This window comes from Delphinapterus leucas, chromosome 9, assembly GCF_059928025.1.
Source record: "Delphinapterus leucas isolate spDelLeu-1000000601 "Yukka" chromosome 9, BTC_Dleu_Yukka2, whole genome shotgun sequence".
Classification (NCBI taxonomy): domain Eukaryota; kingdom Metazoa; phylum Chordata; class Mammalia; order Artiodactyla; family Monodontidae; genus Delphinapterus; species Delphinapterus leucas.
In genome coordinates, this window is record NC_143137.1 from 11,511,843 (window position 1) to 11,526,036 (window position 14,194).

Genomic DNA, 14,194 nt, shown 5'->3' on the forward strand with positions numbered 1-14,194 from the left:
ACCCTCCTACACTGTTGGTGGGAATGTAAATTGGTACAGCCACTATGAAGAACAGTATGGAGGTTCCTTACAAAACTAAAAATACAACTACCATATGATTCTGCAATCCCACTCTTGGCATATATCTGGAGAAAAACATGTTCCTAAAGGATACATGCACCCCAATGTTCATTGCAGCACTGTTTACAATAGCCAGACATGGAAGCAACCTAAATGTCCATTGACAGAGAATGCATAAAGAAGATGTGGTACATATATACAATGGAATATTACTCAACCATTAAAAGGAATGAAATAATGCCATTTGCAGCAACATGGATGGACCTAGAGATTGTCATACTAAGTGAAGTCAGTCAGACTGAGAAAGAGAAATATCAAATAATATCACTTATATGCAGAATCTAAAAAGAAATGATACAAATGAACTTATTTACAAAACAGAGACAGACTCACAGACTTAGAGAGCAAACTTATGGCTACCGGGGGGAAGGGTGGGGGGAAGGGATAGTTAGGAAGTTTGCGATTGACATGTATACACTGCTATATTTAAAATAGATAACCAACAAGGACCTACTGTATAGCACAGGGAACGCTGCTCAATGTTATGTGGCACCCTGGATGGGAGGGGAGTTTGGGGGAGAAAGGATACGTGTATAGTATGGCTAAGTCAATTTGCTGTGCACCTGAAACTATCACAACATTGTCAATCAGCTACACTCCAATATAAAATAAAAAGTTTAAAAAAAATTAAAAATGGTTTAGCTACAAGTCAAATGGCTTAGCATCAGAATTGCTGCATGATTGTAATGTAAAATGTTCTGTCCAGAGCAACTAGAAGAATGGCCACATCCTGAAACATGAAAAATAGTAACAGAAGCATACTGAAGTGAGAAGATGTCAGGGGTTCAGTTTTGCATATGATAACTTTGAAATGCCTGTTATACATCCATGTAGACCTTCAAGAAGCATTATACAATGTAGATCAGAGAGATACAATCTGAAGATCAGACCACTTAGATCAAGCTCTCTAGAATCAGAGCCTATAATGGAGGTTCTTGTGCAAGTGGTTTTTTGAGGAATTGCTTTCAGGAGAAACCTATAGAAAATTAAGAGACACAAGATAGGGCAGGGACTTCTGGTGGGAATGTAAAGTGATACAGCCACTATGGAGAACAGTATGGAAGTTCCTTAAAAAACTAAGAACAGAACTACCATACGACCCAGCAATCCCACCACTGGGCATATACCCTGAGAAAACCATAATTCAAAAAGAGTCATGTACCACAATGTTCACTGCAGCTCTATTTACAATAGCCAGGACATGGAAGCAACCTAAGTGTCCATCAACAGATGAATGGATAAAGAAGATGTGGTACATATATACAGTGGAATATTACTCAGCCATAAAAAGAAACGAAATGAGTTATTTGTAGTGAAGTGGATGGACCTAGAGTCTGTCATACAGACTGAAGTAAGTCAGAAAGAGAAAAACAAATACTGGATGCTAACGCATATATATGGAATCTAAAAAAAAACCGTACTGATGAACCTAGTGGCAGGGCAGGAATAAAGACACAGACATAGAGAATGGACTTGAGGACACGGGGGTGAGGGGGGAAGGCGAAGCTGGGACAAAGTGAGAGGAGCATTGACATATGTACACTACCAAATGTAAAACAGATAGCTAGTGGGAAGCAGCCGCATAGCACAGGGAGATCAGCTCAGTGCTTTGTGTCCACCTAGAGGGGTGGGATAGGGAGGGTGGGAGGGAGACGCAAGAGGGAGGGGATATGAGGATATATGTATACATTTAGCTGATTCACTTTGTTATAAACCAGAAACTAACACACCATTGTAAAGCAATTATATTTCAATAAAGATGTTAAAAAGAAAAAAAAAGATAGGGCAGGGGAAGAAGCTAGACAAAAAAAAAAAAAAAGTGGTTTGAGCGTTAATCTAGTCTTAGTTTGATACTATAGGGAGATCTGGAGTATAGACTGCTAGACACTTGAACCTTTAAATTCTGTCAAATCTTCTTTATCAACAGAGGCAACTCTTCCTCGCTTATCTGAGGAAACTGGTCACTCCTTCTCTGCAGAGCCCATCATGGAGGCCCCTGTGGTAGTTTCCTTGCAAGGCATTACTGATCCTACTAGTAACCCACTCCCCTGTGGTAGTTTCCTTGCAAGGCATTACTGATCCTACTAGTAACCCACTCTATCTCCCCTCATTACTTCTAGAACTATAACCAGACTCAAGTCCCAGCATGCCCAAGAGTGTAAGACACAAAATGTGACCAGTAAGAAGGTAATACACACCAAAATCCTGTCGGGGGGTGGGGGGGATTGCTGATCAAAGGGTGTACACATTAGTATATTTGCTAGATATTGACAAATTGCCCTCCATATTAACTAATTTATACTCCCATCAGCAATGTGTAAGAAAACTAATTTCTCCAATAACTTGACAAAAAAGTATTTCCAAAGTTTAGGAATTTTGCCAAATGGATAGTTAAAAAAGGGTATCTCAGTATAGTTTTAATTTCCGTGTCTCTTGTTATAAATTAGTTTGACAATCTTTGCTGTGTTTAAGAACGGTTTGTATTTCCTTCTCTGTGAATTACATATTCATATTATTTGTCTTTTCTTTTTCTTTTGGGTTGTTGATCTTTTCCCTAAAGATTCTAAAAGCTCTTTATATATTAGAGATTAAACTTTGGCTATGAATCCAGATCATTTCCCAGCTTGTTATATTTTTTTGTAAATTTCTTATGAATTTTTACCATGCAGAACTTTTTCATTTTAATTAATCTTTTCTTTTAACGAGCTTAAAAGATTTTCCACACACCAAGGTTTTTAAAAGAATCTTCATCCTCTCACTTTTTTCCAGTAACTCTATTGGGTTTTTTTTGGTTTTTTTAATATATTTATTTATTTATTTTTGGTTGCGTTGGGTCTTCACTGCTGTGCGCAGGCTTTCTACAGTTGCGGCAAGCGGGGCTACTCTTCATTGCGGTGTGCGGGCTTCTCACCGTGGTGCCCTCTCTCACTGCGGAGCATAGACTCTAGGCATGCGGGCCTCATTAGTTGTGGCACGCAGGCTCAGCAGTTGCGCCACACAGGCCCAGTTGCTCTGTGACAGGTGGGATCTTCCCGGATCAGGGCTCGAACCGGTGTCCCCTGCATTGGCAGGCGGATTCCTAACCACTGCGCCACCAGGGAAGCCCAACTCTACTGGGTTTTTTTTTTTTTTTTTTGCGGTACTCGGGCCTCTCACTGTTGTGGCCTCTCCCGTTGCGGAGCACAGGCTCCGGACGCGCAGGCTCAGCAGCCATGGCTCACGGGCCCAGCCGCTCCGCGGCATGTGGGATCTTCCCGGACCGGGGCACGAACCCGTGTCCCCGGCATCGGCAGGCGGACTCTCAACCACTGCGCCACCAGGGAAGCCCAACTCTATTGTTTTTAACATTAAAACATTTGATCCATTTGGACTTTATCCCAGTGTATGGCAGCACCTTAATTCTTTTTTTCAGATGACTATCCTGTTATCTCAGTATCGATTACTGAATAATCCATTTACTTCTGATCTGAAATATCATTTTTATTTACTGAATTTATACTAAAGTCCCATATTATAAATATTTGTTTTCTGGACTCTCTATTCTACTGTTGTATAGTCACACACTCTTTTAAAATTTTGAGGTTCATACCACAAATCAAACCATGGTTTTTAATGTATGATAGAGCTCATCTACCTTTTTTTGGGGGGGGGATGTTCCTTCCAGCTTCCATAACAGCCTTAGATGTTAGCCCTTTTTTAAATAGGTTTATAAAGAGGGGTAAAGTTGGCATTTTTATAGGTCTTACATTAAACTAAGAAATTAACTTAAGAGTAGCTGACATCTTTACAGTACTGAGCCTTCTCATCCAAGCACATGGTATTGTATTCCATTGATTCATATCTTCTTCCATGTTTTCCTGAGTGCTTTAAAGCTTCCTTTATGTAGGTCTTACATATTTCTCATAAAATTTATTTCAAAGTATTTTGTCTTTTTGTTGTTATTGCAAACAGAATCTTTTCTTTCATTCTAACTGGTGACTATTTGTATATATTAGAAAATTTTGATTTCTGTGCATTTATTTTTCTCCCCACTACTTTACAAAATTCTTACTGTTCTATAGTAGTTTTTAACGTTGATTATTTGGATTTTTCAACTATGCAAAACATATATTTTGCCTCCCATTTCCAATGTCTATAACTAATTTCTTTCTCTTGATTACATTAGGTATTATCACTTTAAAATGTAAATAGTGGAGGGCTTCCCTGGTGGTGCAGTGGTTGAGAGTCTGCCTGCCGATGCAGGGGACACAGGTTCGTGCCCCGGTCCGGGAAGATCCCACATGCCGCGGAGCAGCTGGGCCCGTGAGCCATGGCCACTGAGCCTGCGCGTCCGGAGCCTGTGCTCCGCAACGGGAGAGGCCACAACAGTGAGAGGCCTGCGTACCGCCAAAAAAAATGTAAATAGTGGTCACAGTACTCATTCTTTTAATATCTTGAGTCTTATAAGAATGTCTAAATTCATTAAATATGCTGCAGGTTTTGGGCTGACATAGACATATGCATCGTTATTGAATACATATATTATTGAGTGTTTTATCAAAATTCATATTAAATTTTTTCAAACGACAGCATTTTGGAAGGTGGTTATATGAATTTTCATTTAGATTTATTTATAAGATAATTTAATGGATTTGCTAACAATGAATCATCCTTTAATTCCTAGATTAAACTCTATTTGATAATGATTTAACGTACTGCTGGACTTTGCTTTCTAATTTTTTTTGTTTGTTAGGCTCGTTTTCATGACTATTCCATTGGTATTTGCAAAGAAGTTGTGTTTTCTGAGTGTGTACAGTTTGACATCTATCAATAAAAGCTAATTTATTTGATTATATTTATTTTTTCTCTTTTTGACAAAGGTAAAGTCTTTTAGTGATTCTGTTTATATTTCTTGTAATTTGTACTTTATAAGGCTGCTATGTTATTTATCATATATTCATACCAATCTAAATTTTTCATTTTACCTCTTAACATTAAAAACTTATCTCATTGATCATTTAGGTTTAAATTTATTTTGTTTGCATTTACTTGACATGTTATTTTTCATTCTTTTATTTTCAACTCTCCCTTTTTTATGGATCTTAGAAATACCATAAAGTTGTTTTTGCTTTTTAGACAATCTGAAGACCATTGTCTTTTAGGTGTAAAGCCCATTTTTATTTAATTATATATCCAATATGCTTAGTCTTAGTTCTAGCACATTATTTTATGTTTTATGTTTTGTTTTTAAAGGGTTTCTTTAAGATTTTTATATTTGTTGCATGTCTCTTCATTTTTGTTTGTGGTTCTATTAATTCTAAGGAAAGTATGTTTTTTTGTTCTAGTGCTTACCTTTATAATTTTATATAATTTTCTTAGTCCTCTGCTTCTTTTGATCAAATCTGTTGGTTACTACCTATGAGCAATAATGAAAAAAATAATTAACTATGTTACAATAGTCTGTGACTTCCATCTTGCTGGCACTCTCTCTTGCTGACACTTTCTGTGTCACCTTCCCATTTATTCACTCTGATCTATGGAAAAGGCTGTGGCCAGGAACTTAAGGAGGCCTCCAGCCAACAGCTCATGAGGAGCTGATGTCTCATTCCAACAACCCAGGAGAAAGTGAATCCTGCCAACAGCTATGTGAGTGATTTGGGAAGTGGCTCCTTCACAGTTGAGCCTGGAGATGACTGTAGCCTGTGAGACCCAGAGCCAGAGAATACAGCTGAAATTCTCAACTGTATTTTGATGTTCCTGGATTCCTGATCTACAGGAGCTATGAGTTTGTAGTAAAGGTTGTTTCTTGACTTTCTTGACTTTAACTGATCTCATCTGTGATTGGTAGTGGTATCACATATTTTGAAATTCTGGATTATTTGTCTCTTAGCTTTACTGAAAATGCAGCTTTCAAAGTCTTTTTCAACTTTCTATTGCTTTCATGTGCTTTCCAGGGAAAGAAGAGGGGAAAACACTGACTTATGCAGCTGTGTTTATAGCAGAAGTCTTATTGTTGTTTTAGCTTGCATTTCCTTGATCAACAGTGATGATAATCTTATTTTCACATGTTTACTTGGCAATCTTTATTATATATTTTCATCATTAATCAACATTCTATTAGTTTGCCTGTCTTTTTCTTATTGATTTGTAGAAGCTCTCTGTATATTAGAGATATTAGATTTACCTTTCTGTTACTTGTCCTTTAAAATTGAAAAGGACTTCAGTGATCCTTACATTTATAGAATTTGTTATTTTAAAAGTTTAAAATTTTTCTGTAGTCAAATTTACCAATTATTTCCATTATGACAATATTTTGAGTCTGACTTAAGAAGACCTAAGAAAACAGGGGTTTAGAACTGTAGGAGCTGAAGGGTAATACATACTCTTGATGACACCCAAAAGGGTGGGGAGAAAAGAGTCAATATTTCTGTAAAATATAAAGGCAGTATTTTATGGAATAAAATATTAGAAAATTAAAATTATCAAGAAAGGGAAGCTTTTAAAAAATTAAATAACATTTACATTAAAGATCATCTATGTAGGATCTAGGATAAAATGTTGGCTCTATATTTGCTGCAACACTATTAAATGACTATCTTTTCCCACACTGATTTGAAATGCTTTACTTATCAAATATAATTTTCCATGTAACTATTATCTGGATTGTCTGCTGATGTACTTACCTATTCCTACACCAATAACACAATGTTTTACATATTATAGCACTAAAGTATCACAGTTCTATCATACACTGACCATGAGACCTCAGTAAACTCCTCTAAACCTCAGTTTCTACTTTGCAGTGTTTGTTTGAGAATTAAGTACATAAAGGATATAAGTAAATAAATTTTGTGGCCCCATGCCTCACACAAGATAAGCATTCACGAATGATTGTTATTAATACCACAATAAAGCATGATGAAATTAGACTATAGGCAAAAATTAATGATAATAATATTACTAGGTATTTTTAACATCTTTATTGGAGTATAATTGCTTACAATGGTGTGTTAGTTTCTGCTTTATAATTACTAGGTATTTTAAAAATATAACAAATCCTACTTCTCCTTTATATTTCCCTATGTGTTCAAGTTCCAAGGGACCTTCTCCCTGTGGGGAGATCATGCAGATTCTGGTAGATGTCCCATCTCCTAGCCTAATAATATAGAGTGGAAGGAACAAAGAGTAGTTGACAGGTTGCTTAGGAAAGGTCCACTGGGTCAGTAACCAAGGGGAGAAATGGCACTTCCCTTATATTTCCAAAGGTAGGAGCTTCACAGTTGCTTAACAACATGTAAATGCATAAGAAAGAAGGAAGGTAAAGGTATCACAAAATCAGGCAAATTTTACTCTCTCATCCATTTATTATTCCTACATTGTGCATAACTCAAGAGAAACAGAATATATGTTTGACCTCCAAAAATAAGCTGGCCAGTGAATGGCATACAGCTCAAATATAACCATAAAAATATAATTGGTAGTAGTGGGTAGCCCAGATTATATATATACAGACAAAAGTACATGTGCTTACAGCTGGATTCCAGAGGCAAGAGAACCATTCTGTTCAATGTAGCAAGTATTTATAAGTGCTTCAGGGGACACATGGAAGACTATGAGGCAGCCCACACTTTCCAGAGCTTTAAAATCTACTAAGGAGAATAAAATGAGTATACAGATCATACCACCACAAGGCAGAATTCATGTCACAACTGAGCAACACCCCACTTGTATGTCCTCTGAAGTGAGACATCAAAGCTTGAGGTGTGGGGGCATCCAGAAAAGCTTCCCTGAAGAGAAGCCATTTGAATTAACCTTTAAAATTAAACAGGAGGGCTTCCCTGGTGGCACAGTGGTTGAGAGTCCGCCTGCCGATGCAGGAGACACGGGTTCGTGCCCCGGTCCGGGAAGATCCCACATGCCGCGGAGCGGCTGGGCCCGTGAGCCATGGCCGCTGAGCCTGCGCGTCCGGAGCCTGCGCTCCGCAACAGGAGAGGCCACAACAGTGAGAGGCCCGCGTACCACAAAAAAAAAAATTAAACAGGAAAAAAAATTAAACAGGATTTTGATAGGTAGATGTGGGATAAGAGAACACATTTCAGCACGTCATGGAGGAAGTTCCAGGCATGTCCAGAACAATGATAACCCAAATTTTGCTGCAAAATAGGGTTGGTTCTACTAGAATGGAAGCAGTGAAAGATAAAACTATTTCCACATTGTGGAGGTCCATAAATGCCAATTTAGGGACATGTGCTTTAATTGATAGGCACTGAGCAGTGATAAGGGTGTGGGTGAAATTGTCAAGAGATCAATCTGGTAATGGTACTTTTGATTGGGGGTCGGGGGAGTGTGGGAGAGAAGACACTGTAATGAAGCAAGTGGTGAAAAAGAAATATAAGCAGTCTAGGTGGGAGAAGAGGACAGTCTAATCTAAGGTAGGAGCTACAGGAACAGGAAGAAAGGAACAGATAATAGAGACACTACAAGGGCACCAACTGAAGACAAGCTGCTGATTAGATAGAAGGGTTCAGTGGAGAGCGAGGAGTGAAAACTAACTCAGAGTTGGTAAGTCTGATTTATTAGATATCAATAATAGAAAAAAATAGATTCAACTGGGCGGTGGAGGGAAAGAAAGAGGAGGAAGAAAAAAAGGACAGCTGTTACAAACTTGCTAAGTTTGAAGTGCTCATGGTACTATCAGATAGAAATGCTCAGCAAGCAGGAAAAAATACAGGCTTACAGTTTTGAGGAAGGTCAAGGCTTTGGTGATTATTCACATGAAGGTCATAATTGAAACTACGTGAGTAGATGTAAACACGAAGGAAAAAGGAGAAGATTCACGTCAAGGAAGGAAGAGGGCTGGCGAAGGAAAACACCGAGTCAAGATGATGAACAGACAGTGAGGAAGCCACGAAAGGAGCCGCAGAGCAGGGAACAGAACTTAGTGCAGCATCTCAGAGGCCAAGAGAAGGACTTTTAGGAAGACATGTGGGTAAGCACTTACTGGTGATGTTTATTTTCCTGCTTTAAAATCTTCTACCAAAATCAGGTATTACTTTTCGTAAAATATTTTAATCCATTTTTTTAAGAAATCATTTTCTATTAAGAGAGGCAAATACTACAGAGACACATGAAAATGGGGGCTGAGGATAATACCACATTTAGGGATCAGGAACACATGTGCGTCCTTCAGAAACACATTTCAACAGAAAAGGCAGCAGGAGGTTGTAGGTGCCCACGGGGAGACGCTCAGCAAGTCACTAATCAGTAGGATGATAACTTGAGGGAGTGAAAGAGTGGAGGGGATTTTTTTTTGTGGGGGAAGGTAAGAGGCACACTGAAGAAGGGAAGGACAGTAAAGAGGAAAAGGTTGAGGACTGGTGTAGAAGTGGGAATTCTTGACTCAGCAAGGGATAGAAAAGAGGCAGGAGAGCACGGGGCTAGGATAGCATGAATGTTAGCCCTGAAAAGCCAAAAGCAGGGACCTGTCTTCTAATACAGAGGGAAAGGGGAGGAAAAAGAGGAAATGAGGCTGAGAGATTTCAAAGCAATTACAGGGACATTGAGGGATCTCAGTTTGAATGATTCAAGAGGTCACTGAGCTTAAGGAAAGTTTGAGAAAATCTGTGAAAGGCAGAAAAGCAGTCTACATGCTTCACCAAACCAAGACGGGAGCCTTCTTCTTAAATCTTATGCATCAGAAATAGATGAACCTCTCCATGTCAAAAATTTTAGTAGGTCCTAATAGTAAAATAAAAGAAGTCACATCTGGGTTCATGGACCTTAACATTTATAGAACAGACTGACTGACTGAGCTACTGTAGAGGACATAAACCATATATAAATCATAAACCCCTAGAATTCAGGGGGATCTCAAAAGGTCATCTGTGAATATACAAATCCCAGGTAACACACACAGCTGCACACATGCACAAATCACACCGTGCTCTGTAAAGAGAGTTCAGACACCAGGAACTCTTGCATGAAAGGAAAGAGAGCTTCACTGCACTAGATGGCTAGAAATCAGTTAAGGATGAAAAAGGAAATATGGTTTTACAGGATGAAGCCAAAGGAAAACTGAGTTTCCAAAAATCTTCTCCAGTCTGATTCAACAGATAAAAAGTGAATCGTGGGCTTCCCTGTGGTGCAGTGGTTAAGAATTCACCTGCCAGTGCAGGGGACACGGGTTCAAGCCCTGGTCCGGGAAGATCCCACAGGCCACGGAGCAACTAAGCCCATGCGCCACAACTACTGAGCCTGCGCTCAAGAGCCCGTGCTCCAAAACAAGAGGAACCACTGCAATGAGAAGCCCGTGCGCTGCAATGAAGAGTAGCCCCTGCTCGCCGCAACTAGAGAAAGCCCGCATGCAGCAACAAAGACCCAACACAGGCAAAAATAAATAAAAATAAAATTAATTAATTAAAAAAAAAAAAGTGAATCATGTGTCCGGATCCTTGCATCCAGTTTCCAGAGGGATAATTTTAAACACCGAGTTTAGTCACAGGGAAATAAAAGTTTCCTGCTTCTTTGGCCACATCAAGTCCCACAGGGAACATTTACTATATCAGCTACACCCTTGCTGAGTGGAAATCAGTGACACTAGACCACTAGTTCAGTACATTCCATCTCACCTTGAAATCCTATGTCACTGAAATCGTGAAATGCATCAAAGAGGGAAAGAGCATTAAATGTGGCAAAGAGATTTAAAGAAGCAATGTCCCATTCTACCCAGGCCTTCTGCAGTAGAATCTCTGGGGCTCTTCATCAAAGCAGCTCAAGGTGCCCCATGCCCTGAGGAGCAGCCCCTCTCTAGCGCAGCTCTCAGCGTGCGGTTACTCAAGAAAAGAACAACGGGGTAGACTGCTGCGCACAGGTGAGTCCCAGCCTGCCGCACCCAGTGCCTGAGTCCCCACGGTGGAAACGTACCTGAGGCACTGGGCACCAGTGACAGGAAACAGGAAACAGGACAGCAAAGGAGATGAGCGCCAGGAGAGCCTTGATGTGTGCCTGGGTGCTGGGATCATGAGAGCCTGAGATGGACAGGGAGACCTTCTTGGTGTGCCTTCCCAGAGGGGTAATGAGCGAAGCCGTGCCAGCGATGAAGACAACAGTAGGGACTGTCCAGGTAACAATTTTCAAAGGGAAGAAGCAGAGTCTCTCATATGTTCTCACAGCATTCCCAGTGACATTCCAAGGTTGCAGAGCCCTCTTTAAATAGTTCTGATATATTCTCTGGTTGCCTATGAAAACTAGAATGGTGCTAAAGCTGGAGAACCCCACAGAGCTGAGCAGCGTCCATGGAACCAATGCAGACACCATCTGCTTTAGCCAGAGGAAGACAGGGTGGGTGAAGGTTGCGATTTTCACACAGTAGAAGACACTGAGCCAGGTGGAGAACCATAACGTGACAGCATTCAAGAAGTCCCACTGAAAGGCTAGGAACTGGAATACAGGTTGTATGGGAAGGCTATTGGATTCAGGAAAATATAAATGTTCTTATCACCACCCATCACAGATAGAAGCTAGAGGCTCCCAGGCTGACCAATAACTTATTGCAGGGTGACAAAGTTCTCTGCAGCAACCACTCCATGCCCAGTGCCACGGTGATTAAGCCATTACCCACCACTGCCACCAAGCACAAAAGGAATAAAATGATAGCAAAGATAAAGGCTATCTTATCAGCCAACTGAGGTCCTGGAACCATGTCCTCTCCACTCATCTCTCCTGCAGACAAGATGGGTCCCAAGACTTCAAAGTCTATTCCTGTAGGGTGGCTCTGGAAGGTCCTGTATGATGCTGGTCTCTCCAGCTTCCCTACATACAGAGGATAAAGTAGAGGATGTGGGCTATCTGAGGAGGGTGAAGCGGTTTCTTCTTCTCTGAATAGATGCAAATATCATTAAGGCTCAGTTCCAAAAGTCCCCCTGCCTGCCCATGAATTTGCCTGTCCTTCCTCTGCCTACTGTCTGCCTATATCAACATTGCTATGGATATTATATCAGGCCCTTGCATTTAGCATCCCTTACATGGGAGCTTATACCTCTCTAAGCTGACACCTAAGATATGACCACACACCTACTGGCTGCTCTGTGAGGAAATCCAGTGAGCACACCTGCTACTAACAGTCAGAGCTCACATCCTTGGTTGGTTGGTATGTTCTGGGCATTGTCCTAAGTGATCTTCATTGTCTTTAGTTCTCACAATGACCCTATGAAGCAAGTGCCTTTAGAAAACCCCTCTGACAGGCAGAAAAGTCAACAAAACCTCTACTGACAGAGGTTAATTCAAATACTATTACTTGTGCTGACTGTTATCATCAAATAGAACACAGCAGACAATTATACATAATCAAGCAAGTGAATTTTTTAACCATATTTTATTAGTGACCTTTAAAGGGCATTTCATATAGGAAAGCCTACTATGATAGCTATAGCACTAGTGGGCTATGGCAGGAAGAACTCTGGGCTAGGAATCAAGGCAAGTGTTAGTCCTAGTTCCACCATCACTGTGAGTTACTGGGTATGTCAGTAGGCCCCTCTGTGCCTCAGTTTCTCCATCTGTAAGATGTGAAAAGTATCATCCGTTCTAATTCACAGGATAAGACTAGATTCTAGGACTAGAATCTCAGTTTTCAGAGTGAAAGAAGACATTAAATGGACTGACATATATACACTAGTATGTATAAAATAGATAACCAATATATAGAATCTGCTGTATAGCACATGGAAGTCCACTTCGCTGTACAGTAGAAACTAGTACAACATTGTAAAACAACTATACCCCAATAAAAAATAATTTTTTTAAACATTAGAAACATCAAAAAAGATATTAAATAATTTTATAGATGAATAAATGAAGCCTCAAGTTATAGATTAAGACTCCCACCTAAAGTCACAGTTTGGAGAAAAGACCAAGACCCAAACTGATTCCAAGACCAGAAATCTCTGCATAGTTAGCAGCACATCTTGTATCCTATCTTCTTCATCCACAGCTGAAGGCAGAAGACCAGGCTTTGAGTTTTGTCACAGTCACTATCTATGGATCTTTGGACTAGTCGTTTAACCTCTCTGAACGCCACTTTCTTCATCTATAAAATATGGATCACAAATATATGTGAATATATATACACACACATATATGGATGTATATGTGGAAACTAGAAATCTCTACACATGTATAAGAAATAAGTAAGGTGGTGATGACAAGTGTTATTATAATGATATCCACCCTGTGGAGGGACAAGTGGTCCAAGGAAAATTCAGGAGAGCATCAGGGATGCAACAGAGGTCCAAGGCACCAAATACTGGATATCTACTTTAATTAGAGGAAGGTGGAGTAAGCAAAGGCCACATTTTCAATAGGAATGAGGCTCAAAGAATCAAAAAAAACAAAAAAAGCAATCAGGTGAGCGCTTACTTACTCAGGTGCGTGTGAGCAGGTTAGTGTGTCACAGAGAGTAAGGCAAGCAGAAAGGGTTCTGGGTCAGCTATGGCAATAGTGAAGGCTCAGGATCAAGTAACATGAGAGTGAGGGAGTATCTTACAGAACACTCATCTTCTGACCAGCACCATAGCCTACTATTTCCATGCACAGAACTCCACAAAGACAGAATAGAATCCAGAACTCTCAGCATCTCTTTCTAGTTCCCAGTCCACCTGAGACAAAGGTCCAGTAGAACTGTCCTTCCAACACAGAAGCCCTGCTGTGGTGAACATGGTGATCTTGGCGAAAGGAGAGGTGAACTGAGGCGACGAATTCACTCTGCCTTTCTCAGAAGATGCAAATCTCCAGGGGATAAGTTCCCAGCTGCTCTCTACCCTGCCCTTGTTCCTCTGGCTGACATTTGGCTGTTTGCTCCTGGAACACGGAGCAATAAAGCAAACTTTGAGCTCGTAGCTCTGGCGTCTGGCCAGCCACAAAGTTCTCAATATGGAAAATTTATATCTTTTCCCTTCTACTTCCTACATATTTGATGGCTCATATAATGGGAAAAATATGCTGTTAACCCTCAATTTGACCAACAACAATTAATAAGCATCTCCTGTATATCATAATGACCCTGTGAGAGGCGCTGGGGCTGTAACAGTGAACCGGGCAT

The 14,194-nt window shown here is 40.1% G+C and overlaps 1 protein-coding gene across 1 annotated transcript; it reads right to left on the bottom strand.

Annotated features, from left to right (window-relative positions):
- Positions 1-4,852: 4,852 nt before the first annotated feature.
- On the bottom strand, positions 4,853-12,733 carry TAS2R60 (taste 2 receptor member 60). Its single transcript, XM_089917271.1, is given in 5 exon segments — positions 4,853-5,827; positions 10,039-10,044; positions 11,053-11,552; positions 11,555-11,596; positions 11,599-12,733. Coding segments are annotated over 5 exon segments (891 nt in total). The 5' UTR covers positions 11,816-12,733; the 3' UTR covers positions 4,853-5,701.
- Positions 12,734-14,194: the final 1,461 nt, after the last annotated feature.